This window comes from Esox lucius, chromosome 9, assembly GCF_011004845.1.
Source record: "Esox lucius isolate fEsoLuc1 chromosome 9, fEsoLuc1.pri, whole genome shotgun sequence".
Lineage (NCBI taxonomy): Eukaryota > Metazoa > Chordata > Actinopteri > Esociformes > Esocidae > Esox > Esox lucius.
In genome coordinates this window covers 21,385,503-21,412,495 of record NC_047577.1, presented here as the reverse complement: position 1 = coordinate 21,412,495, position 26,993 = coordinate 21,385,503, and the positions used below count along the sequence as shown (strand labels likewise).

At 39.3% G+C, this 26,993-nt stretch overlaps 1 protein-coding gene across 2 annotated transcripts in view; it reads left to right on the top strand.

The window, feature by feature from the left end:
* Positions 1-239: 239 nt before the first annotated feature.
* Positions 240-26,993, top strand: part of klc4 (kinesin light chain 4) — a 35,893-nt gene continuing 9,139 nt past the window's right edge. Inside the window, exons 1-14 of one of the 2 annotated variants that reach the window (XM_010873050.3) lie at positions 244-593; positions 6,700-6,983; positions 10,328-10,558; positions 12,001-12,079; positions 12,400-12,628; positions 14,318-14,405; positions 16,126-16,227; positions 16,488-16,661; positions 17,049-17,148; positions 20,862-20,911; positions 21,229-21,287; positions 21,409-21,517; positions 21,736-21,852; positions 23,885-26,474. In XM_010873050.3, coding sequence (XP_010871352.2) covers positions 6,735-6,983; positions 10,328-10,558; positions 12,001-12,079; positions 12,400-12,628; positions 14,318-14,405; positions 16,126-16,227; positions 16,488-16,661; positions 17,049-17,148; positions 20,862-20,911; positions 21,229-21,287; positions 21,409-21,517; positions 21,736-21,852; positions 23,885-23,890 — 1,593 coding nt within the window. In that variant the 5' untranslated portion in view covers positions 244-593; positions 6,700-6,734 and the 3' untranslated portion in view covers positions 23,891-26,474. Of the gene's footprint in view, positions 594-6,699; positions 6,984-10,327; positions 10,559-12,000; positions 12,080-12,399; positions 12,629-14,317; positions 14,406-16,125; positions 16,228-16,487; positions 16,662-17,048; positions 17,149-20,861; positions 20,912-21,228; positions 21,288-21,408; positions 21,518-21,735; positions 21,853-23,884; positions 26,475-26,993 lie in introns of those variants that run through there. The other variant, XM_010873046.4, reaches the window with a different exon arrangement.

The following is a 26,993-nucleotide window of genomic DNA, read 5'->3' as shown; positions in this document are numbered from 1 at the left end:
GAGGCATGGTCATAAGAAAAAGAAAAAAAATTGAAAGGAGGGCCATCCATTTTCATTTCAAAGAGATCCAACTTCCTCCAGGTAGTCTTTATCAAAAGATGCCAAAAACTGAAAATATTACTTCGAAAAGGGAACGTTCCTTCTTTCAGTTAAATTAGGCAGCAGGCGTGTCCCCAGAAGGCTAATTCCTTGAACGAATACACGCCCAAATAAACCACATGACGACGTAATTCCAAATTTTCGCTGTGAATGCTGGGAGAACAACATCCATGGAAGACATTTTGGATATCAAAAGGAGTTCACTGTGTTTGCTGGAATAAGAATCTATATTGGAATCACCATTTTCCATTGCGGTCGCCCTAATATAAACGTAATTATAATGTACCGGCAAAGGGTTTGTTTGTCATTCGTACGCGATGAAATGGAATCGTTCTTTTAATAATCCCACGTATTTATCTCAAACCATATCGTCGCAGGTATATCAGAATTTTGTTGTTGGGATAGGTTTTCTGCTATTGCTGTCCAGCATTGTTTGTGTGCACATCGAGAAAGCTATAGTTCCTGCCTGTCTTACGAGGAATTATCCTGTTTAGGTAGGTAACAATATGCCGCCAGATTCAGTTGCTTTCTCTTGGTTCAAATAATTAACAGGTAGAAAGAATACACCGGACTGTTGTTTTATTGCACATTTGACTGCACAACCTACTGTCCAGTAAATTACCGAGAATAGTCCTTGTAAAAGCCTATTTTCAAAAATATTGAAAGAGGCACTGATTGGTTTGTGTTTGTTCTGTATTTTGTATATTGTAAGGACCTCCGCCTAGTTTTTCCGAAGACACTACCAAACCTTTTGGGCAGGGATGCTTGTCCAGTCCACTTTGCGTTTTATTAACTGAAGACGTGGACAGTGCAAATACGTCTAAAGAAGTGCCCTTTGGACTGCAGGCATATCATAACATCCGTAGTCAGTAACTGAGTTTAATGTTTGTCCTGAAAGGGAGATTTCTGTCTTGGAGTTATTGTTTTTTCCAGACAGTGGCTCAAATGCACACACCCAGATGACTGTGTGCTGTATGTAAGCTTTTTTCCTCTGTTATTGTTTTCATGGTATTTTGAAAAGAGATTAGAATTTGCTTGGTTTTGTCTTGTAATTAAACACCTGTTTTGGTCTGGTTGTAAACCTGCAGGACGCATTTAGCACTAATAGGCCTGTAAGTGTCAATGTGATGCTGTAGAAATTACTCTGACTATGCCCAGTACAGCACCTTTGATTTTGGGGTTGTTGTGCATGTATGTTTTAGGTTTTACATTAGTTGTGGGAGAATGACGACATACGTCGACATTTCCTTACTGGTAAACCTGAACACTTTCAAAACATTCTGAAAACTGAAGGAAAATGTTAGTCAACTGAGAGGTTTTAAAATTCTGGAAAATGGAAATAGGTTTTGTTAATGCTGCCATGACATGTTTATCTCTGGATGTTTCTATTGTTCATGGTGTTTAAAAAAAGAGATTTTCTTTGTTGATGTTACTTTTTAATGTCAGTCAGAAATTAACATGAGGTTGCTTAGTGATCCAATGTTCATATTCTTTCCTGTGGCTGCAGCATGGGGCCCACTGCTCTTACAGCAAAAACTGCTCCATCGTATCGCTCTTGTCTGTCCAAGAAAGCATACAAATATCAGAAAAGATATGAAACAATTTCTGTAAAGGAACATGAATATGACTAAAATACAGAGTATCAGTAATAAAACTTCCCATAGCCCATGTATGGCCCTCCACACATGGGGAATCATATGCCTCAGGGTTGAGTTATTTGGTTGTTCTTATACCTATTTTGTCAAGTTAATATAGCTAGCTTGTGTATTGTATCGGAAAGAATGCTGTAACTTTCAGCTGCTGATATTGGTTATGTTTATAATTGATTATTCTATTTATAACATGCTTGATTATTGAAATAGTCAAAACAAAAAACTGCGTTGTTAGCTCATCGTTTGTATCCATCAGCTCATTATCTCTTTTTCATACAACAATCCCAGAGCCTGAGGAACTAAGACAGTGTCTACTTTTCCATACAGCTGCTGGGACCTAAACATAATTTAACATCATAGTGAATCAAGTGGATTTGTATGTTAAAATATTTACTCATTAAATTAAATGATGTGTGGTCATTTTTCGATTACGATTGGTCAATAATCTCTGAACATGTAAAATTTGTATTTTACCTTATAGAAGGGGAAAAGATCTGAAATATGTGTTCCATTATGGTATGATTCACTTTCAAGTGACTGATGGCTGCACTAAAGTCAAAGGATTATACTACTCAAACAATTGTTGCCGCTGTCCTCCTGATAACACTTTCTGATTAATGCTCTCAAACTAGACATGCTGGTATTTCCATTGACATTCTACTAATCCAAGAAATCCATTCTATCTTTCAGTGAAACTCCATCTTTACATTAACAGATGTTTCTGAATTTGAAATGCCACATGCAGATTTGGAGTGCCAACAAGACAAGAGCTGCCAGAAATGCCAAAACATGAGAGAATTATATTAGATTATTTCTTTTTGGGTTAGTTTATTTATTTTATTTTTTTATTTCTTCCTAATATTCTCAGCAACTCCTTTATTCTCTTACTTGTGGTATATTGACCATCCTCAGAGTTTCTACATTATGACTCACCATTTTCAGATAGTTTGGAAAATTTGAGCTTGAAGAGCCATTATACCAGACCAACTGTTTATGCGAGTTTATAAAAGCCTGTTTATAAAAGTATATTTAGCTTTAGGCTATGGGCAGAGGAAAGGTTTGTACGCAGGGATTTTGACTCGATCTAGGTACTGTAACTTGTTTCCAGGATGTTCCGGATGCCATTGTTTTTGAGCATTGATACATTGAAAGAGCTTTACTTTTGATGGACCGCATAAGTGGAGCCGGCCAAGAAAGAGTGTATGTCACTGACTAACTGACCATTAGGCTTTGTTTCAGAAACTTTGCTGGCTACAACCTTCAGTAGCTGCGTTATAGTAAGCCTAAAAGGAAATTGTTCACAATTATTTCTGGTGGATTTTCAAAGTACGCATCCATGCATACCTTTTGGGGTTATATAGGCTAGATAAAAAACGCTTGGGCAGTAAAAGAGTAGGGGTTTCCACGATTCTCTCATCTTTTCACTTGATGAATAGGTCAGCTATCGTCACCTATATTGTATCAATGTCATTCACCAATGAAAGATAAATGAACGCTGTGAAATAGCTTTGGTTGTGTTAAGTTCAAGTAGTAAGTAAGATACTAGTATGCCTATTACTGGCTAATATGCTTGTAAAACGGCCAGTTTTAAAAGCCATACACTTCATAGATGCTAATTGTGGTGGAGATAAACATAGTAAGAAACCTTAGTCAGTTTAACACAATTGTATCTAGTGAAATATTCAAACTTGGCGTGATGTGAATGCACCAAAAAATGATCTAATGTAGAGATGCTATACTGATACTGAGCATATGTATATCACTGCGGTGTAGTGGTGAAAGACAGCCACTCACATGGGTGGCCCGGGTTCGAATCCAGTGGTGGCAACAACGTTTATCACTTAAGTGTGGGCCGGCTGAACTAGGCTTGCCTGGTTCCTTTTCTGGTCTTTGAAGCCCATTGGTTGTATGAATCTGTAAGGGCCCTGACTGTCTGTGTGTGTGTTTGTATTGGTCTTTAATTCCAAAAGGATACATAGTCTTTTCCAACTCATTTTAAAGTTATGTACATGGATCATAGGTCAGGATACATGTTTAATAGTGTAAAATCCCTCAATGTTTCTTAACAAGATCTGTGAGCATCAATGCATTCTTTTTTTATTTTTTATTAATATAAATAGGCCAGCTAAATTCATATAATTGATAGCCTAATTCCATTATTTAGACAAACTTTAACCAATATCCAGAGGAAGAACTCTTGAGAGCAAGAATTTCTGGCCTGATTGCACAACCCAGGCTTGTTAGCTTGTTGGGTTAGGTAGCTTATGTTAAAGGATGTGCAGTTTTCCAAGCTTTGCTTAATTTGATGCTTGCAGTCAACTTAGGAAAGGCCTTTATGTTGATTTTTTATGTTCAAATGGTTATGCACTTGATTGATGTCTCTTGTTGCAACAAATGCTGAAATGACTATAGGCCTAACCTAATAGTAGTAAAGAACTATGGTCTGTTAAGTGAGAAAACATAATAACAATATTTATGTATACTGTGATATTTTGGCCTAATTATTTCAGATTGTCCTTGAATAGGTATGCAATATGCTCCAGCAATAACATTTTATGTAGAAAAAAGACATTTGGTGTTTTATTTTGAATGAATACAAAAAGATTTATATAAATTTACATTCGTTAACAGACTTTTAAATTTTTGTGAGTCTTATTAAAATACAGAAGTATGAATTTGTTGAAATTAGAAGGATCATCAGAAACTATTTTTAATTTATGCAAAGGTTACACAGTTACAGAAATGATAAAACATCAACATTGGCCTATTTGTTATGAAATTTGGCAATAGGTATCAAAATTGGCAATGGGTATCATTTCAGTGCTTCTCTAATTACATTCCTTGTGAGAAAGTCATTATTTTCATTACTGCTTCTTCACTGATCAACCTTTCATTAAGTTCATTAAGTTGAGTTCCCGTTATCCCTTTTGTTTGTGGGCAATAGAATACGCTGCAACAATATCTAATTTCTCTGCAAACCCAGTCATAAAATGTATACATAAACAGCTGCTTATGGTATATCTGAGTCATATTATTTCAATATAGGCTACATGTAGATGACTTCTTGAATATGAAATTTGATTGCACTTTCGGACAGTAATTGTATGCTCCGTAGGTTTCCAGTCTCTACAAACACACCCACCTGTGCCTTCTTCCCACACCTCCCTTAATCAGTTTGCTGTCCCTCCTGGTAACGGGCATGGAAAGATAAAGCACTCCTGTAGCCCTCAGCAGCTAACCGATAACAACAAACCCTATAATTCCCTCTAGATGTGATGCGACTACAGACGAATGGCTTCATGCTACTAAAGAGACAGTGTGAGGCTAGACAGGGCTTGGAGAGACCACAGCTGCATTAGGTACAGTGTTCTCATGCAATTTTAATGTCACGGCTCGTGGTAGTGGTCTATGCATTATTTCCTCTCTGTTTTTATAAGGTGGTCTACCACTGGTCACAATTTAAAGTCAGGTTTTGCACTTACTGTCTAACTTGCTAGAAGCTGGTTTTGGGTAAAATACCATTTCAGGAAGCTAATTAGCCTTTTAATACATTCCCATTTCTTCACTGAAGGGCAGTGACATGTACACTAGTCTAGTATAATATAACCCTGGCTTAGTTGTCATTTTTCTGATCCTTTTGATATTGTCTGAATTTATTAAGAGAAATCTCACAGCTCGGCTAACTAACCGCTGTGAATAATTTAAAGAATTTCACTGCTGAGACTTAGAAAATGTCAAATCATGTTCTCTAAGAAAAAAGTCTGCAATAACTTAAGTTGGATAGAGGCTATACATGAATAGTTTTTAAGAATTTTTCATAGCACTCAGTTAACTGTTTGATTTCTATCAGTAATTTACCACTTTGTTCATTGGGGAATGCAATAGTGGGTTAGGATCCTGTCATTAACTCCTTTTAAAAGCTTAATTATAGTTTGAAAATGGATGTCTGTAGTTTGTCATGCCTTGCAATCTACATTGGTCACATTCTATCTGCCACTGTTTGTGTAATTGATTGCCCCAACACTTCTGACTGTTCTGTATGTAGGTTAAATAAACATTGACACTGTTAGATGCTGCCACTTCTTTTAACTACCATGTGTTCAGTGTAGTCTTCTTAGTGCATCTATCCAGTGAACATCTTTCAATAGTAAGTGTGTGTTTGTGTGGGAGGGGTGTTTGCGTGTGTGTGGGTGGGTGGGGTTGGGGGGTTGCATGGGGTTGTGTGTTTGTGTTTGCGTGGGGTTGTGTGTTTGCGTGGGGTTGTGTGTTCGTGTAAGAGTGCAATGCGCATCCGGTAGAAGTTGTATGTAGACCCAGTCTAGGACTAGTTCTCAGAATTTTCTTATTTGCTCTTTGTACTCTCTATGCCTGCCACGTCAGCTTCCTTATTTTAAACAAGCACTTGAATGGGTAAACTCTAGGCTAAATACTCAAGAGTTGGCATTATTTTCTCCTGGCTATGCCTGTGCCAAGCATAATAATGACAGTCTTGTCAGGTCAGAGAGAGACAATTGCTTTTCTTCCTCTGGCTTTGTTGATTTCATGGAGATTAGAGTTTCTGTGCTGGATTGAACTCCTACCCTGTCACTTTTGATTTCATGGTTTGTATTTCTGCATAGATCTCTATCCAGCTGTGTTGGGAATCTTCATCTTTGATTATTGGTAGGAGGAATTCAATAGATCAACTAATTATACCACTTCACCTGTGCAAAAAATGTTTGCCTTAAAAATATATATTTACAAAATCTTCACCCTTGGTTGATTGAGCATTGATATGCTTGCCATTTACCACTTCTGTGTGGCTCATAAAGAGACAGTTTTATGGTCCTTCCTGTGTTGCCAAAGACTGTTTTAACAGCTTGTTAAAAAAGTGTTTCTTATGATGTGTCTAAAAGAACCTGTAAAAGACTAAGTAATCATGTGACCTAATAGTTTTTTCTTCCATCAGCTTCTTAGCGTATCTGGTCAAAGGTCCACCAGGCAATGTCCACCATGGTGTATCCCAGGGAGGACCGTCTGGAGAAGTTGTCCCAGGAGGAGATCATCTCCAGCACCAAGCTGGTTATCCAAGGCCTGGAGGCGCTGAAAAGCGAGCACAACTCCATCCTGCATAGCCTGTTGGAGACCATCCGCTGCCTGAAGAAGGATGAAGAGGCCAACCTGGTGCATGAGAAATCCAGTTTGCTGCGAAAATCGGTGGAGATGATTGAGCTTGGATTGGGCGAGGCGCAGGTTAGACTTTGGAAATATAGATAGACACCTTACAGTCTAAGTGCTCAGTTAAATGTCATAGCACATTTTGTTAGTACATTCACTTAACACTTTTCTTGCCGGACAGCATAAGCGGAGCTGGCTAAGAACAGCGAATGTATTTTACTGAGTAAGCGATTGACTGACTACCCCTTGTTAAATAGCGTTGTGGTTAGAGAAGCGGACTTGTGAACTATAGGTCCTGAGTTCATATCTCCTCGCAGGCAAAGCGATGTACGCATTATGAATTATTCCGTATAGACCAAAACTTTGCTGGCTAAAACCGTTAGTATCTACGTTATAGTGAGCCTGAAATAAAACAGTTTACGGTTGTGTTGCGACAGTTTCTGGTGGATTTTCAAAGTCTGTGCATGTGTTTTGGGTCAGGATTGCTGGCTTATCATACAGTAGTTACATTATAGTAAGTTTTAACTGAAACTGTATACGGTTATATTGCGACTGTTTCTGGCATGGAAAAGTTCATCTTCAGTCTCGCTAGCAATTGCTAAATTCTTATGATTATTCCTAGGAAGTTAGTAGATACTGGTAGGGTGATCCGGGTTCGAATCTCGTTATGGCAACACTTTCTATTGAGGGCCGGCTGAACTAGGCTTGCTTGGTTTCTTGTTTTTAAAAACCTGTGATTTAACTTGTAATTGGGCCAATGGTGAAATTGTGAATATTGTGTATTGAAGCTGATGCTTACTGAGACAATTTATGTTGTGTTTTTCTTTCCTTTGTCTTGTGCATTCATCATGACAAAATGTCCTGTAATTGCACCCAGCGCCATCAAATTAATATACTTTCTTCCTCCATGGACTGAAGCGATGTGGAAAACTGTCCTGTGGTCTGATCAATAAAAATGTGAAATTTATTTTTGGGAATCATGGACACTGTGTCCTTCAGACTAAAGAGGAGAGGGTACATCCAGCTTCTTATCAGTGCACAATTCAAAAGCCAGCATCCGTGATGGTATGGGGGTACATTAGTGCACATGGTATGGGTGACTTGCACATCTGTGACCATTAATGCTGAACAATAAATACAGGTTTTGGAGCAACATATGCTGCCATACAGACAATGTATTTTTCAGGGAAGGCCTTGCTTATTTCAGCAAGACTATGCCGAACCACATGAAACGAAAAATATGACCAAGGAAACCTCAAACTGTTGAGCAGCTGAAATCCTATATCAAGCAACAGGGGGAATACATTTCACGTTCAAAATTACAGCAATTACCACCCAGCATGGCGGTAAACATGCCCGTGTCCTAACTTTTTTGAAACATGTTGCTGGCATCAAATTCTAAATGGGCATGTGTTTTTTCCAGAAACAATAACATTTGAGATGTTGTCATTGTACTACACTGCTCAAAAAAATTACGGGAACACTTAAATCACGTGTCTTGATGAACAAAATGCATTAAAGATCAAAATCTTTACTGTACATTGTAAGTCATTGAGAACAAAATGACATAACGGTCAATGGAAATCAGAATCATCAATCGATTGAGGGCTGGATTCAAACTCACTGAAAATCGAAGTAAACAATTGAAATCACATGCTGTTCCAACTTGTGTGAATTTCATTATACTGTTACTCGGTGTGTATGTCTCCCATGTGCCTGTATGCACTCTCGACAACGTCTGGGCATGCTCCTGATGAGATGGCGGATGGTGTCCTGGGGGATCTCCTTATGGATCAGGGCATCAGTGAGCTCCTGGGCAGTCTGTGGCGCTACTTGGCGGCGTCAGATGCACCGATACATAACACCCCCGACATTCTCAATTGGATTCAGGTCTGGGGAAGGTGAGGGCCAGTCAATGGCATCACTGTCTTCATCATCCAGGAACGGCCTACCCACTCTGGCCGCATGAAGCCTGGCATTGTCCTGCACCAGGAGGAAACCAGGGCCCACTGCAACAGCGTGAGGTCTGACGATGTGTCTGAGGTTTTCATCCTGGTACCTAATAGCTGTCAGGGTCCTGTTGGCTAGCACGTGGAGGTCTGTGTGACTCTCTGAGGATATGCGTTTCTGGACCATCACTAACTTACCACCAAACCAGTCATGCTGGAAAGACTTAAGTCTTGCCTCTCTCTCATGCCACCCACATGGTGTCTGTTTCTGACAGTTTGGTCAGAAACAAGCACACCAGTTGCCTGCTGGAGGTCATTTTGTAGGACTCTGGCAGTGCTCCTCCTGTTCCTCCTCACACAAAGGAGCAGATTCTGGTCTTGCTGGCGGGTTGTTGCCCTTCTACGATCTTGTCCGGCTCTCCTCATTAAAATTATAGACCGTTCACTTATTATTTACTGCTTTTTTACTCAAACATAAATTAAGGTTTTATTGTAACTTGTAATTTCCTTTTTTATTTAAAAAAAATAGTTTATACAGCTGTCAGATGGTGGACCTAAACTTAAAATAAAACCTGCTCAGTGGATGGAAGAGTTAGTTGTAATGCACTGTTGCTGTAATTCAACTTCCACAATGTATGAGTAAATATGTAATTTAATGTTATCTAGCTTGCTATCTTGGCTAACTGAACTGCACAGCTTCAAAGATTGATGTAGTGTCACATTATGTAGCTATGTAACTAGATTTCTTTGTTTTCAATACATCTTTGTTTGGTTTTAGAAGTAACACATTATAGTTTTTAATTACCCTGGATTCCTCTGTTTTTCATGGGTAATGTCATGTTTAGCCAGATTACTGTTTCCCAGAAAGCATGTCATTTAATCTCCAATTAGTTGTTTCTTTTATGATAAGCTTGACAATCAACATGAAATCCTGAACTATTGTATCACAATTTCAGTTAAACCGCCAATACCTTTGTTGAATTTACTTTGAAAATAAGCTATTACTATTAAAATGTTGATTGTACAAAAATGTATTAAGCTCACAAGTGCAACATGTTCCGTAATATCTTAAATTGGATGGTTTGAAATTGCAGTGCTTACCCAGAATGCACAGCATGCATGTATATTTTATTTAAAGATAACACACGATGGCCCCCATTAACACTTTGAAGTGCACTTTCATTTGTTAATTTTACTTTGACATTGTATATTTAGTTAATGATGTGATGAGTCTTTTACATTTAGATCCATCATTATAGACTACTGGAACTTGAAATGAGAATGAGGACAATGAAGAAGTTTTGGTAAAGTGATCATTTGTTTGTGCAAAGGCCAGAGCTGAATTTTAATGACTGGTTAGTGTGTGTTTATATCAACAGTTTCTATTTTTTGTCTTTATAGAGATTCAACTTGTATGGATACTCTCTGATACAGACCTTTTTAGGCAGTATGTATTCACCTTGCTTTCAGGTGATGATGGCCCTTTCTGCCCACCTGAACACGGTGGAGTCTGAGAAGCAGAAGCTGCGCGCTCAGGTTCGCCGTCTCTGCCAGGAGAACCAGTGGCTGCGGGATGAGCTGGCGGGCACCCAGCAGAAACTGCAGAAGAGCGAGCAGAGCGTGGCCCAGCTGGAGGAGGAGAAGAAGCACCTGGAGTTTATGAACCAGCTGAAGAAATACGATGAGGATGTGTCTCCAGCTGTGAGTTGTCATTCACGTGTAGGCACAGCATGAACGCTCACACACACTGCTTGCCAATCAGTTCAACAAGTTAATGAGAATATAAACGACTTAACTGATATATTTTTTTAAGGCTGACGCTAATTATTAGGTGATCAAAATATCTGATGTCTGATTCATTTATAATAATTTGTATAGTAATAACAACAACAGAAATCTGGGCTATAATATACTGGTGACTTGATAACGCTGCCACTGTATTTATGTGTAGGCTATTGCTAATACTGACTTGCTGGAATTCTAACCAGCTTGTAATATGAACCATGTGAGCATGGTCATTAGCAGTTATGTGACAATTGATTTGTCTCATAATGCTATTTAATATTCACTCCAGAGGACCTGCCTCCCAACAAAACTGTATGGGCCATAATCAGCATTCATTACACAGATTACAGATTTCAAAACCTGTACTTGGCCTGGATTAATAATCCAGGTTGATCAATCAGGCAACCCTTGAATAAAAAACAAATACCCTGAGTGAACCAACTCAAGGGGGGTGGGATAGCATTTTCTCAACCCTGTGTCTCACACAAGTAAATAGGGATTGCATAAGGCTCAGCTCGGTTTCCTTCCAATTGTCTTCATTTTCTTTTTTTCTGCCCGGGTTGGAATCTCTCCACGTAGGCAATGTGCAGGGTAGCTTTTTCAAAGTGGTTGGATGGCTAGGGAATTCTTCCAACAAGATGAAAGGCATGCTGAGAGTACCTCCAAGTAAAAAAGCAGCCTCTACCTAGACCCAAATGATCCATTTGCATTCTTCATTCAGAAGAGCCATTTTTCTCTTGCAATTGTCTTTAAACCACCCTTGCTAATTTTTCCTTTTCATTAGCAATGTAGGCTGTCAAGATGATTGATTTGGTCTTCCTCTTTCTTTAAAAGGCCTTGCTTGCCCTGACATTTCTTAACCGATTTAAGTTCATGCCGGAGGAAAGTCGTCTTCAACCTTTATTGTTGATAGTGCAGTTCTTGCGGTAATTCTTTTTGAATGAAACACATTAATGCAGTGAAGAAGAAATGTAGTGCAGGCTGGAGTTTTGCACTCTAGTATTTATGTAATTTATTGAATGTTCTTCACCTTGTATGTGTCTGGACCAGACAGGAGGTGTGAATATGATAGGTGTGTTGAGATTTGTATATTCAAGCCAGATGGACAAATGCAAAAATGGTGAAGAAATTGAGTCGGAGTGCCCTGGGGCATGGGCTTGCTCATGCTATCTTGTCAGTCATTGACACTCAGTTCAATAGAAATCTCTCTTGGCTATCTCATAATGAAGTGCACAAAATGTAAGAATTTGATTTTTGCTCCTTTTACCACAGGCACAATACCAGCACATTTATCTGGACATTAGAAAAGTTTAATCCCCAAGGTGGACTGGGAAACCAATCATTTGTTTTTCTTACAGGAGGAGAAAGATGGAGAACCTCCTAAAGACACTCTGGACGACCTCTTTCCCAATGAGGAGGAGGACAGCAGTCAAGGAAGTAAGGCTTCCGCCGACGTCCCACCAGATCTTGCTTCGTTATCTGATTATTGTATATTATTTTAATGTTCATTGCTAATTGTTATGTTAATGTAATGTGGGTCGTAACATCACCTGACTGGGTCATCTTATTTAAAAATAAATATTGAGCAGAGTCCTCACATCCCATAATTTGCCCAGCAAGTCACCTGCTACAGCAACCGGTTAATCTTCCCCTGGGTTTACAGACATGAAAGAATTCCAAATCCTCATTCTGATCAGCTTCTGCCAAAATGTCAGGAGAATTAACCAGCATGTCTCTTTGCGGTCCCCCTTTTTAAGTGCCACACCAGCATAACAGTGCAGCAGTGGCTGCAGCCCAGCAGGGTGGTTACGAGATCCCAGCCCGCCTGAGGACACTCCACAACCTGGTGATCCAGTATGCTTCCCAGGGCAGGTACGAGGTGGCAGTTCCCCTCTGCAAGCAGGCTCTGGAGGACCTGGAGAAGACATCCGGACACGACCACCCTGACGTTGCCACCATGCTCAACATTCTGGCCCTGGTCTACAGGTGTTTGATTTTGTCTTTGGGCTGTAACCACTGTATTACTCCTCCTGCTGAAGCCATGGTATTGTACTTATGTACTGCTATGTGGCCTAGGGTGGTCTGGCTTCCTAAGTCACTGCCTCAGGTCCACATATACTGCTACAACATTGGTCGTTATCTGGCCCGCAACTATTTAAGCATTCCCTCTTCTCTCGTGTTCCCACTGTCTCCTCTTTCAAAAAAAACATAAAATTCCCCAAATACACTTCTGTTCAATGGTTTGGGGTCACTCAGACGTGTCCTTGTTTTTTAAGAGAACCACTTTTTGTCCTTTAACAATGTCCACATTGTATTTCTGATAAATTTTATGTCATTTTCATGTTGTAAATGACTATTTTTATGGAATATCTACAAAGATTTAAAGAGGCCCATGATCAGCAACCATTACCCCTGTGTTCCAATGGCACATTGTTTGTTTATACAAGTTTATCATTTTAAAAGGCTAATTAATTATTAGAAAACCATTTTGCAATTTTGTAAGCATAGCTGAAAACTGTTGTGTCAATTGAAGAAGCAATGACACTGTCCTCCTTTAGACTAGTTGAGTATCTGGACCATCAGCAATTGTGTGTTCGATTACGGACTCAAAATGACCTGAAACAAAGAAATGTCTTCTGAAACTCGTCAGTCTATTCTTATTCTGAGAAGGGAAGGCTATTCCAGAAATTGCCAAGAAACTGAAGGTCTCGTACCACTTTGTGTACTACCTTCACAGAACAACACAAACTGTCTCTAATCAGAATGGAAAAAGGAGTGAGCGGTCCCAGTGCACCACTGAGCAAGAGGACAAATGCATTAGTGTGTCTAGTTTGAGAATAAGGTGCCGCACAGTTCCTAAACTGGCAGCCTTATTAAAAAGTACCCGCTACAAAACCCCAGTCTCAACATCAACAGTGAAGAGGCGACTACGGGATGCTGGCGGAGTCGCAAAGAAAAAGCCATATGTCAGACTGGCCAATAAAAAGAAAAGCTGAAGATGGGCAAAAGAACACACTGGCCTGAGGAAGATTGGGGAAAAAGTGATATTGATAGACTTTTGAGGTGTTCGGATCACAAAGAAGAATATTAATGAGACGCAGACCAAATTAAAAGATGCTGGATGAGTGCTTGACCCCATCTGTCAAGGATGGTGAAGGCAAGCATGGTTTGGTGGTGGTAGAGTGGGAGATTTGTAAACAAAAGGGATGTTGAAGAAGGAAGGCTATCACTCCATTTTGCAATGCCCTGCCATACTCTGTGGACAGCGCTTTATTAGATCCAATTTCCTCCTACAACAGGACAATGACCCAAAGCATAGCTCCAAAATATCCAGGTACTGTTTAGGGAAAAAGCAGTCAGCTGGTATTCTGTCTATAATGGAGTGCCAGCACAGACACCAGATCTCAACCCTATCGTGCTGTTGTGGGAGCAGCTTGACCGTATGGTATGTAAGAAGTGCCCATCAAGACAATCCAACTTGTGGGAGGTGCTTCAGGAAGGATGGGGTGAAATCCTAAAAGAGAGAAATGGTTGCTATGCTTTGATCATTATGCTGTAACAACCATTGCCATCACCAATAATGTATTTACAAATTGTTTCTCTCAATTGTACTGAGTTCATTGAAGGTTTTGTTCATTGAGACTTTAATATATGTTTTCAACTTTTTTTCTTCAGGGACCAGAACAAATACAAGGAGGCGGCTCATTTGCTCAATGACGCATTGTCTATCCGTGAGAAAACTCTTGGGAAAGACCACCCGGCGGTGAGCTAGTCTACTGGGTTGGAGCATTCTCTTCTATCATTAGATAACTACTTTTCTGTTTGTCAGTTCATCTTTATTCAGATTTTGGGGTTTGCAGTGATATACTGCACCAGTCAATAGTTTGGACACACCTACTCTAAGTTTTTGAAATAATGTATGGAATCATGTAACCAAAAAAGTGTTAAACCGATCAAAAATACATTTCATATTTTAGATTCTTCAAAGTACCCACCTTTTACCTTAATTACATCTTTGCATTCTCTCACCGTCTTCATGAGTTAATCACCTGGAAAGCATTTCAGTTAACAGGTTTCTTTCCTTAATGTGTTTGAGCCAATCAGTTGTGTTAAGGTAGGGTTTTTATACCGAAGACCTTTATTTTGTCTGAACTGTAGTAGTTCATATTATGGGGATAAACAGCTCAAACAATGAAATGACAGACCATCATTACTTTGACTGACATTTGTCTTAAATCTGAATAATTTCAATAATTTCAAGAAAGTGCAGTAGCAAAAACCATCCTGCACTATGATGAAATGGTCTCTCATGAGGACCACCACAGGAGAAAAAGTCCCCGAGTAACCTCTGCTGCAAGGGATGTGTTTGTCAGAATTACCAGCCTTAGAAATTAACTACACATCAGATTGCAGCCCATATAAATGCTTCACAGATTTCAAGAAACTGACATCTCAACATCAACTGCTCAGAGGAGTGGTTGAATTGATGCAAACATAAGGATACCAATAAGAAGAGACTTGCTTCAACTAAAAAACTGGCTGTGTAAAGACTATTTGACCAAGGAGAATGATTGTCTCCACAATCACCCGACCTCAAACCAGTTGAGATGGTTTGGGATGAGTTGGACAGAAGAGTGAAGGCAAAGCAGCCAGCAAGGGCTCAATATATTTGTGAACTCCTTCAAGACTGTTGGAAAAGCATTCCAGGTGACTACAGCATGAAGCTGGTTGAGAGAATACCAAGTGTGCAAAGCTTTAGTCAAGGCAAGGGGTGGCTACTTGAATAATCTAAAATATAAATGTGTTTTGATGTCTTCACTATTATTCTATGTGGAATATAGTAAAAATGTAAGAAACATCCTAAATTGAGTAGTAGCTTTTGACTGGTACTGTAAATTGGAGCAGGTCAAGTTGGAACTGCTATAAGAGCCTCCATGGCTGTATAATCCAAAAGCATTTGGCCCATTAATACATTGCAGGGCCATACCATTACCTTTCAATAAGAACCTAGTTCCATCAGATATTTGGCAGGAAAATAGGCTTATGTAAGTGAATTAGCATAGCTACTGCAGCATAGTTTGCAAACAAATTGGGTGGTGGAAGGAAGTCATTTTTGCTATTATGCAGTTGATTGTTGATGATAATATGAACTTATTGGGCTTTATCTGTGAAAAATAAAACTATTTTAACCATATGACATGGACATTTAAACAATAGACAAAATTTAGGCTACTTTTTCTGGGGCAATGAAGAGATTTCCGCTATGGCATCTTTCATCAATTGGTTTCCTTGGCATTCTTATTATTTTGGTCCAGATCCATTTACCTCTTTACCAGATCAATTGTCAGTTATATATTATTTAAGTATGTACTTTGTTGATGCAGTTTTTCGGAGTGCTTGCACTGTTACGCTCATCACACCGTGCTCACAGAAATGATACAGAATATGATAAAACTTGCTCACTAATCCTTCTTTGTCCTCAGGTTGCTGCGACACTGAACAATCTGGCAGTGTTGTTTGGCAAGAGGGGGAAGTATAAGGAAGCTGAGCCACTTTGCAAGAGAGCTCTGGAGATAAGAGAAAAGGTAGGCCCAGAGCATTACATACAATCAGGTCCATCACTTCTGAGACTGTTGATAACGATGAGTGAAAAACTATTTTAAGAGGAGAACCCATATAGTGAGCTTGAGTTTGAATAACGAAGGGAAAGATTTTTTCTCTCAAAGAAGCGTGACTTTAGATAATTACATAAATAATTTACTACAAAATGTACACATTTAAGATTATTTTGGATGAACCTTTACTTATATTTGTTGATGCTTCTCTCTCTTCACCTCCCATATAGGTGCTGGGCAAGGACCACCCTGATGTGGCAAAGCAGCTGAACAACCTAGCCTTGCTTTGCCAGAACCAGGGCAAGTACGAAGAAGTAGAGTACTACTACTGCCGTGCACTGGAGATCTATGAGCGCAGGCTGGGCCCTGATGACCCCAACGTGGCCAAGACCAAAAACAACCTGGTAAGGGGACTGTCTGACCTGACTTCCTGCTTTTACCATACAACTGCAATAATTGGACTACTCCCGGATGAGCCACTGTGTCTGGTGGGTTTTCTCATTCATGTGACACCAACTGGTGTTCCAGGTTTAAATCAGATGGCACAATCATATTAAGGACTAAAACCAGCAGATAAACCAGAGTTCTTTGATCCTGTTGTTCTGTCTTTATTTGTATTGGTGATAGACTAAGCAAGATGACTCAAGGATGAGAATGGATTTGTTTTTTTTTTTAAGATAAATTGCTGTGATGGAGCCTGCTTTGTGTAGATTGTCCTGCTTCCAATGATATGCTCTCTGCATAGGTCTATTTGAATTTCAAAGGTGAAATGTCTTTTTTTTGTCTCCCAGGCTTCGTGTTACTTGAAGCAGGGGAAGTACAAGGAGGCAGAGATTCTTTACAAAGAGATCCTCACCCGTGCTCATGAGAAGGAGTTTGGATCCGTGGATGGTGAGCAAACTAGTCCAAAACTCGAAAGAGCCACAACAAACACTTGGGGATAAATGTAACTCTCCATGCTTATTTGCAGATCTTTTTAAATGTATCCCAAGTCTACTCCAAGATACATGTTAGGTTGCTTTCAAAAAACAAAAGACAACTCAGTCAATATCAATGGGGACCATAAACCCGTTTGTGAGTGTTTAGTTTCTAGAGGTAATAGAACACTTGACTGTACTGACCATAGCAGTTCATTAGATCTGTGATAATGATGTTGTTCAACTACGTTGTTTTTGTCTGCTGGCCAACTAGCTATGATGTGTCAAACTTCAATGTAGCTTATGACATTGATTATTGTTATTAATGACAACAGTTTGCAAGGCAATTCTGAAGTTTAGGGTTAATTTCTAGTTGAATTTGGTTCAGCCAGTTAAAGAGTAGTGCAAGCTACATCAGATTGAATCAAGAGCTGTTCAAGAAATACATTAACATGTTTGAAAGCCGTTGGTAGTATTGGTGACAATGAAATTATTGATTGACGTTAAACTTGTAGTTGTAAGTTTTGTAAACTTGTAGGTTTTTCGATATTTGTAAAATCCCATTAACGCACAGTCTGAACACAGACAATTTGACAATGCTGTGAAATATAATGCAGTCTTTTTTATGCATGAAATTTGAGCACAGGGAATCGCAGAAACAAAGCTGACAGACTTATTTTCTTCAGTGGCCGTAATGATCGTTACCACATTCTGTCAGCCCCTGCTTAGTATGAATGGTTCTAGTAATCTGCAGGTAGTAGCAGCCTTTCATACGCATTATGTTCAATGTGCTTTGACTTTGAGGTCCTGGCGATGGCCGCTCACTTGTGGGAAACAATCAAAGTTTCTTAGTCTAACTAGTTGACATTGTTAGACAGGGAAAATCAACAGTTGACCTTATTAGCTGTATGAAAAGGCTGTTTTCCTGCATTACTCATTGTTGCTTGTGCTTGCTTCCAAGTTGAAAGCATTCATGCAAATGCCATTGTTACTCGTTCTTGAATAGCTGGCTAGATGGTTAATACCAAACAGTATAAAAATGCACTGACACACTTCTGGGACAATAACATTAGATATTAATTTTTTACTTTCAAAAAGCGTAACTACAACAGTTTGTAATAATACATGTTTATTCATGCCTAGACAATATTACTATACTTGTTAAGCCAGTGCTCCATAAGCCACTTGTTGAATATTTACAAGTGATTAAAACCAGTGCTTTATTAGCCACTGTACAGTGGAACATTCGCCAAAAGCTACAAGGCTCTAAACGTAACATTAAAAGTTTATGAACTAGGAAAAAAGCCGATCAGTGTTCCTCATTCTTGTAATACTGGCTAGCTAGTCAATAGTTAAGACCAACCCATATGGTAATACATTCTTTGACTGTTATTCAACACAGGCCTCAACTGCTGGGCAAAGTCACTGAATGCACAATGGTAAATGCCTCTCAGATTTCCTGTCTACCACATTAGAGTAAACATTTCTGTGTGAACATTTCCAAATTGTCAGAAACAATATTGAAACAAACCCCCTATTTATATTTGAAAGCAGTATAATGTTAGCTAGCTAACTCATTGTTTCTCTTACGTTGGGTTCCCTTGTTGGAACCCAAATTGAAACCAGTAAAAACGTAACTTCCTATATTGAGCATATTAGGAACTTTACCATTTTTCTATTTGATAGCATTGTGCAAGCTGTTACTGACTAATGAATTGTTTTAATTTGAGGTGGTGTGAATGATTGAAGTGCCATGAACTCACAGACAATGGGCTGTAAATGCAGTGTCAAGTTGTATGATAGTTCAAGGGCTTGTGTATATGATACACAACAATTCAGGTTTTAGTAGTTTTATTCCCCAGATTAAAATATGCAAATATCTGAAACCAAAACACAATGCTGCTTGATTTACATAGGTGCTGCTAATTTTATTTCCCATCATTTTCTAATTCCCAAATACGGTGTAGAATGTGAACAAAGATATTTATGTTTTGTTTGTGCATGAGGGCTGGGATTTTTCTAAATATAATGTTAGTTTTGTGTTCAACAATCTTATGTAATAATACATACTTTTTGTTCTGTGTTTTATTGTTACTATATAGTAATATTGGTACATTTAGGTTTCACTCTATAATTTGGTTCTTCTGTTTCTTCTCCTGTTATGAAACCACCTTATTTCATTACCTTTCTTTGGTAATCCCTGCATGAAGATGCATGACATGAGCTTTTGTAATGCTGACAAAGAAATCCCGTAGGATATATGACCCCAGGATCTTTTTCTGGATCTTTTGTCCACCGGGCCTAAAGATCCGGATCTTCCCTAACCTGAGCATGTGCGGATCATTGTTCACAACTAGATTATTCTGTTATTTGGCCAAATCTCAATGACTTGAACCATTGGGAAAAATACATGGGTGTGCTTCAGTTTAACCAGTTCAGCTCTAACATTCATCAGCCGTAAATCATTCAAAACAACACTGTATAACTCAAGAAGATCAGAAACATATCCACGTAAAACTGAGATTAAATAATGAATACTATACCGAATGAATGGATGTTACACTGGTAAAACCTGAAGAATTGGCTCTTGTCTTACTACAGAATACAACAACATAGTATTAAATAGGCTAGAAAACTTAAATCATTGTGATCTTGCAGACATTCCTTCAAATTTCATCTAACTTTATTCGGTCAGCACCACGTACTAGAGTTGCCTGAAACTCAACAAGTGAAGTGTAGGTTGTGCATATAGAAGGGTGATTTGCTCATGCACAGGAGCTTCATGAAACTCCAGATCTTTTGGCCCAGTGTTTGGGGGTTCTACATCCACAAAGCTTTTATTTAGTAAGTAGTTCGTCTTGATGAACAGTGTTATTTCCATGCCATCATTTTTTAAGGAAACTACCACATTGTATCTTTTATTTTTCTGTCTTTCCATTGTCTTTTTGCAATTACATTATGATTTTGCTGTTTTGCTTTTTACACAATACTCTGTTGATTTTGATTTGAATGATTTATCTTTTTAATGGAATCAGTTGATTAAATGCACTTCATTGTATGTAATTTTTATTCATAATACATCTCAAGAATGTAAACTTTTATATACATTTTTCATTTCATGTTTATAATTTGTTCACCCTGTGCCTTCCATGCTTACTTTATTTCCTTTTCCATATTCTGAATAAATTTGAGACATAATTTTGAACTTGTCTCTTCTTTCCATGCTGATATAATGCACAGTTTAATAGAAAAATTGGCATCAACTAATTGAAGGGGAGGAGATTATTTTGAAGAGATAAAGTAGGAGGAGAAATAATAAGTTAGGGGTGTGAATGAAAGTTTAGTCCAAGTTACAATTGTACAAATACCATTTCTATATGACAGCCACTGAAGGACCTGCCTGAATTTGAATTTAAATAAAACACTCTGACAACTTCTTATAAATTACGTGTTTTGTTTGGCTGGTAGAATTCACTCCTCGGCTCTGTTTTAACGTTGTTTCAACATCTCAAACCATTAAAACTGAGAGTTTTCAATGGGATCTTGTTACACAAAAGCCGGAACAAAGTCTGCATTTTACAGGTGTCTAGGTCTGTATCCTGCCATTGGTTTAACATCTGTAACTCATTGGGGATGTTATTGCCGGCACACAGCACATCTTTCTTTTTCTCCTCTGTGTCCCTGCAGCTGAGAACAAGCCAATATGGATGCATGCCGAGGAGCGTGAGGAAAGCAAGGTGACTGTCAACTTTGTTTTGGTGTTGGATAGCAGGGCATGATCAGGCAGGTGGCAGTGGTGCCCATTTAGATCAGAAGTGGTTAATTGTATAATTCTCAGTCCTGGTTGTTAAGCATGTGCTTTGTCATGGGCGGACTCAGTGCTATGACACCATATTATGTACATTGAGCCATTACAACTATAAGCTCTTCCCAGTGTGAAGCCTCAAGGCAAGGTGTGCATCGCGAATAGTCAATAATGGGCTGATTTAAACATAAGGTTTCCCCTAGATTTTTATTCTGTTGTGACATGTATCCTTCTCTGTTCCCATTTCAGCAAAGCAAAGAGGGCTACGGAGATTATGGCGGCTGGTATAAAAACTGCAAGGTGAACAGGTAAGTAATTACGCTCAGACTGGAAATGGCTTCCAAAGCAAGGGATTGATGCTGATTTGCATATCTTTTTATGCACTTTGGGTGATTTTTGAATTGACTTTGGTGCTTGTGTGTCGCTCAGCCCCACTGTCAACACCACGCTGCGTAATCTGGGAGCTCTGTACCGTCGGCAAGGCAAAATTGAAGCCGCGGAGACCCTGGAGGAGTGTGCGTTAAGGTCCCGAAAACAGGTCAGTTTCTGTCACACTCTTAAAACCTTCCACTTATGCAGCCACGATCTGAATCCCTGAGTTATACACCCACATTCCATGACAAAAGAAATATCTATTGAACAAAACACAGAACAGTACAGAACCTTTTAGAAACAACTATTTTGATTTAGAAAAAACATGCCTAAATAAAAAAGACGGTGCAAACTCCTAAATGAAGTGTGTGTTCGTGTGTTCAGGGTGTGGTGGAGGTCCAGAAGGATGGAGACAGGAGAAGGAGCAGGGAGAGTCTGAGCAGTGTCAAATATGAGAGTGCCTCTGAGGCTGGGGAGGATGGCAGTGTGGACTGGAACGGGGTACGTAGGCACTACACACTCACGTTGACACACTCACGTTGACACACTCACGTTGACACACACCCCTTAACTTCTTGTTTTTTTATTTAGAAAGACTTGGTTCTTTGTCATCAACTTGTTATTCCAAAGGCCTTTTTTAAACCACAAACCTTATATTCTGTATCCATCTTAGTGTGTAATTCGATTAATATGGAAGCGTTTATAAGCAGGGTTCAAGCCGATTTCTCAAGGCCTAGGCCCTAAATGTGATGGTTGCACACTGCGTTTAGGGGTGAGCTAGACTGCCCTGATGGGCCTCGATCTTTACTGTGGCTCCCTGTAATTCTGTAGTCATTAGCTGGCTCACTAATAATGCAGACTGCTGAGTAGCGAATACTGAAAATATGTTCTGTGTTTTCTAAACCTTTTCTAATAATTACCTTGATCTAATTGTCAATCTTTTGTGACCTTATACTCCATTCAATCGCTATCACTGAAGTTCTGCATTACAGCACAATTGAATCGCTGCTGTCATGGTAGCGGAACTTAAGTTTAGTATAGCATGACCAGATTCTAAAAAGTTATCTATTACATGTAATTACATATGAAATGTATATGTACAGTCATGTTGGATATTGGTGTGATTTACTCATTTCTGTTCATTGCAAAAATAATATTGTAATCAACACATACACCGATCAGCCATGACATTATGATCACCTGCCTAATATTGTGTAGCTCCCCTTTTACTGCCAAAACAGCCCTGACAGTCAAGACATGGACTCCACCAGACCTTTGAAGGTGTGCTGTGGTATCTGGCACCAAGACGTTAGCAGCAGATCCTTTAAGTCCTGTAAGTTGCGAGGTGGGGCCTCCATGGATCAGACTTTTGGCCAGCACATCCCACAGATGCTCGATTGGATTGAGATCTGGGGACTTTACAGGTCAACACCTTGAACTCATTGTGTTCCTCAAACCATTCCTGAACCATTTTTGCGGCGATTATCCTGCTGAAAGAGACCAATGCCATCGGGGAATACCGTTGCCATGAAAGGGTGCACATGGTCTGCATCAATGTGTAGGTAGGTGGTTCATGCCAAAGTAACATCCACCTGAATGGCAGGACCCAAGGATTTCCATCAGGACATTGCCCAAAGCATCACACTGCCTCCGCTGGCTTGCCACCTTCCCATAGTGCATCCTGGTGCCATGTGTTCTCCAGGTAAGCGATGCACATGCCCCCGGCCATCCACGTGATGTAAAAGGAATAATGATTTATCAAACCAGGCCACCTTCTTCCATTGCTCTGTGGTCCAGTTCTGATGCTCACATGCCCATTGTAGGCGCTTTCAGCAGTGGACAGGGGTCAGCATGGGCACCCTGACTGGTCTGTGGCTATGCAGCCCCACACGCAACAAACTGCGATGCACTGTGTGTTCTGACACCTTTCTATCAGTACCAGCATTCACTTTTTCAGCAATTTCAGCTACAGTAGCTCGTCTGTTGGATCGGACCACACAGGCCAGCCTTCGCTCCCCACGTGCATCAATGAGCCTTGGCCAACCCATGACCCTGTCGCCAGTTCACCGCTTTTCCTTCTTTGGACCACTTTTGATAGGTACTGACCACTGCAGACTGGGAAAACCCTACAAGCTCTGCAATTTTGGAGATGCTCTGACCCAGTCTTCTAGCCATCACAATTTGGCCCTTGTCAAAGTCACTCAGATCCTTATGCTTGGCCATTTTCCCTGCTTCTAACACATCAACTTTGAGGACAGAATGTTCACTTGCTGCCTAATATATCCCGTCCACTGACAGGTGCCATAATAACGAGATTATCAGTGTTATTCAATTCACCTGTCAGTGGTCATAATATTATGGCTGATCGGTGTAGTTCTGACTTTTTAATCTGGAACTTTTTCTCTTTAGGAGGGTGAGTTAACCTCTGATTTCTCTATTCTTCCCACATTTCCCACTCTTCTTTTTACTCTTCTCCTCTCTATCTTTTATTGTTCTCTTTCCCTCTTCTCACTCCTTTTCTCTTCTTTATTAGGCCTAAATCAGCAGGATAACCTTCTTGACACCACTCTCCTCAACCAATCAAGTCACTGCAGTCGATTCAAAATGGATGCCCCTTGTCGATTCCTCCATGGAAATCTCTTCTTATCTCTTATGCAGGACACCTCCTTCCTGCCCACTTCCAATTCCATCTCAAAACTAATTTACCCGTACTCAGTCTCTCTGTCTCTGCTTCTTCCCCCGCTCTTATCTGGCATTTTCTTTCTCCCTCTCTCTAGATATCTCGCTCACATCCTCATATCTCATCGTGATGCATCATCTGCCTTTGTTTCACCATCCCTCCCCCTCTTTTTCTCAATCACTTCTATGGTACATTTTAGGGATCTAACGGTACATATTCTAACCAAACCTCAGAAGGGGACAGCTCGGTTCAGTCTGCTCTGTGAAAACATTGGCAAAACATTTCTTTAAAAATGCGAACAAAAACAAAATGGGAGGGAACTACTTTTATTTGTAATGAATATATATTTTTATGTTTAAATGGTCACAGTGCAGACTGAGCCACCCAGTGACATGGTCTGGTAGAAAAGCATGTACCACTACATCCATATTCCACTCTTATTAGTTTGTCATTTGGTCTATGGAACAATGGAAACAAGTATCAAAGCTTTGAATTTGTCTATTTGCTTTTCCCTCTCTCTTGCTTGTATGCAACTATTATATGATATTTGTAATGGCATTAATGATTATTCAGCTAGCAAATGAGGCTGAATTTGTATCCTGTTTGAATTTTATTGTAATCCTGCTATAGAAGTATTCAACAGTGCAGAGCAACTAGCTACAACAGTGTTTTATTTTTCTGATATCTGACCAGGATTTTACTGCCTAGGTGCCTTTTTTTATTTTCAATTATTTTGTTAACTTGCAACATGTTTTCAGCGTGACCATTACCCTTGTAAAATATCTTTGCATACTTTTATGTTACATGGGAACCTAAATAGGAAATGTAAGAAAAGAAAAGAAATATTGTGACATTATTATAATGATTCTTGGTCATGTTACTACTTACAAGCACCTTCTGAGTTTACTTATTGATTTTCTGATTTGTTTTATTGACAACGGAGATCTATGTATTTTTTATTCCTCTCATTTTATGTTTACATTTGTAAAAAAAAAATATAGGTCATATTTCTAATGTTTTTTTCCATGGCCATGTGGCTGTAAGAAGTTGTTGAATATTTTAAGCTACTATGATAGTCATGTAGCCACAGGTTCAGGAATGATGGTGGTGTCAGTGCCTATCACATTGACTTTAAAGAGAAACCACTTGGTAGTTGTGGTGTCAGATATTTGGATTTTGAATTTTAATGGTATTTTGCAACTTGCTTCTCAAAAGCTACAGCTTATTTAAATGGATTTTCTCTGGAAACAAAAGATAACCATTTAATATATTGAACTACCCATTGAAAATGTTCACACACCAGAAACGCAACTGTTAATGGACTCTGCAGCACAAACTGTTTTTATTTGACATTGTGTTGTTTAAGCTTCTGAGTGAAAGGTCTGTTATTTCTTTAAAGGTCATTGGTCTGTGTGTTGTTCCTCCCACAGCTCTCCCTTTGTAGTTCCAGTTTTCTTAAATCCTTATCTCTTAAAAGCTTGCTTTACTCTCCCAGGAAAAACAGAAATAAACTTATGTCAGTTTGTGACACCTCTATTAACAGCCATGGCACATGAAACAAAGGTCAGCTATCTTGTCAGCCAACAACCTAGCTACCTTGTAACCTAGCTGTTCATTAGCTACATGTTATACATTGACACCAAATTTTAGGGATAACTTTGCCAGCTTTCGATAAGGGTTATATTTTAGATGCAATCATATTGTGAGGCCATGCTGAACAACGTTATGTTAACTGAGTATTAAATGTTTTCAACACTAGTTTAAACTGTGCTCACTGATTTCCCATATTTCAGTCAGAAGAAGGGAGCAATGTATTTTAGCGTGAACATATCTAGTAGTGACAAACCCTCTAGCTAGTCAGTCTTCTCAGTATTAGCCAACACCACCAAATGGAAATGACCTGTATTCAACGTATGCCTCGACTCTTGAAGACACTTTGACCTTGTGTAACTCCTTTATAATCAGTGCAGGTATATACTTGATTACATATTGTGCATTTGCAGATATTGGTTTAAAAGAAAGTGCATGTGCGATATCAAAACATATGCACTACCTTGAGATTATACTTTGAAATAGTTAAAGTATAGTTGTTGTATAGGTAGAAGTAACCACAGTATTGTAACCACGTGAAAATGCAATTGCCATGTCTATGTGACATTTCTGTCCTTGTAAAGAAGCTTCACCAATGTTGCTAACCTTCTGGAAAAGCAGCAGCAGCAGTAGTAGAGCCAAAGCAGTAATGGTGGAGCTTGCCAATTCGGAGACACACTGGGTTTTCCAGCTAGTTAGGCCTACGTAGTGGAGGATTGAACTGTGTCACATTAGTGCTAATCCTGTCCCGGTGTTGTGTATGCACACCAACTTCGCTTTGTTCCAGTGTTATGGATGTGTCTCTTAACCTTGTTTGACACTGACTGAAAATAAAGACTCATTTTGAGCACCCGCTTTTCTTTGGCTGGATGCTTGTGTATAGCAACGTCAGGGAATACCACACATTCAAGAGGCGCTTTACCTCACCCACACATGCCCCTCCTGATTGACCTAGTTTTCTACCCGGAAGCTCTGGAACATGTTGGCTTCACTGCCACACTAAAAGACACTTCCATATTCAGAAGCATCAGATTCAATTAGATTTTACCTCCTACCTGAATTTTACACTCAAACCCCCACTCCCTTTCATGGACTGATCCTACCTTGTATTCATACTTCCCTCTAAATGGAACACTTATGTAAAGACTATGGTGGAAATTTCCACTTGCTCCAGCTCTGGCCTACACCAATCCAATGTTTTTACAAGCTTGAAGAAAGTGAATGAGTGCATTCTGCATAGAAAAGGGGAGACATGAAAATTCGATTAAAGCATCAATTTGAGATCAGGGCACATTCATAATCATCTTAGAACATGTTTATCTAGGAATTGATCTTCACCTTGTTTATATTATCATATTCATTATTATTTAAG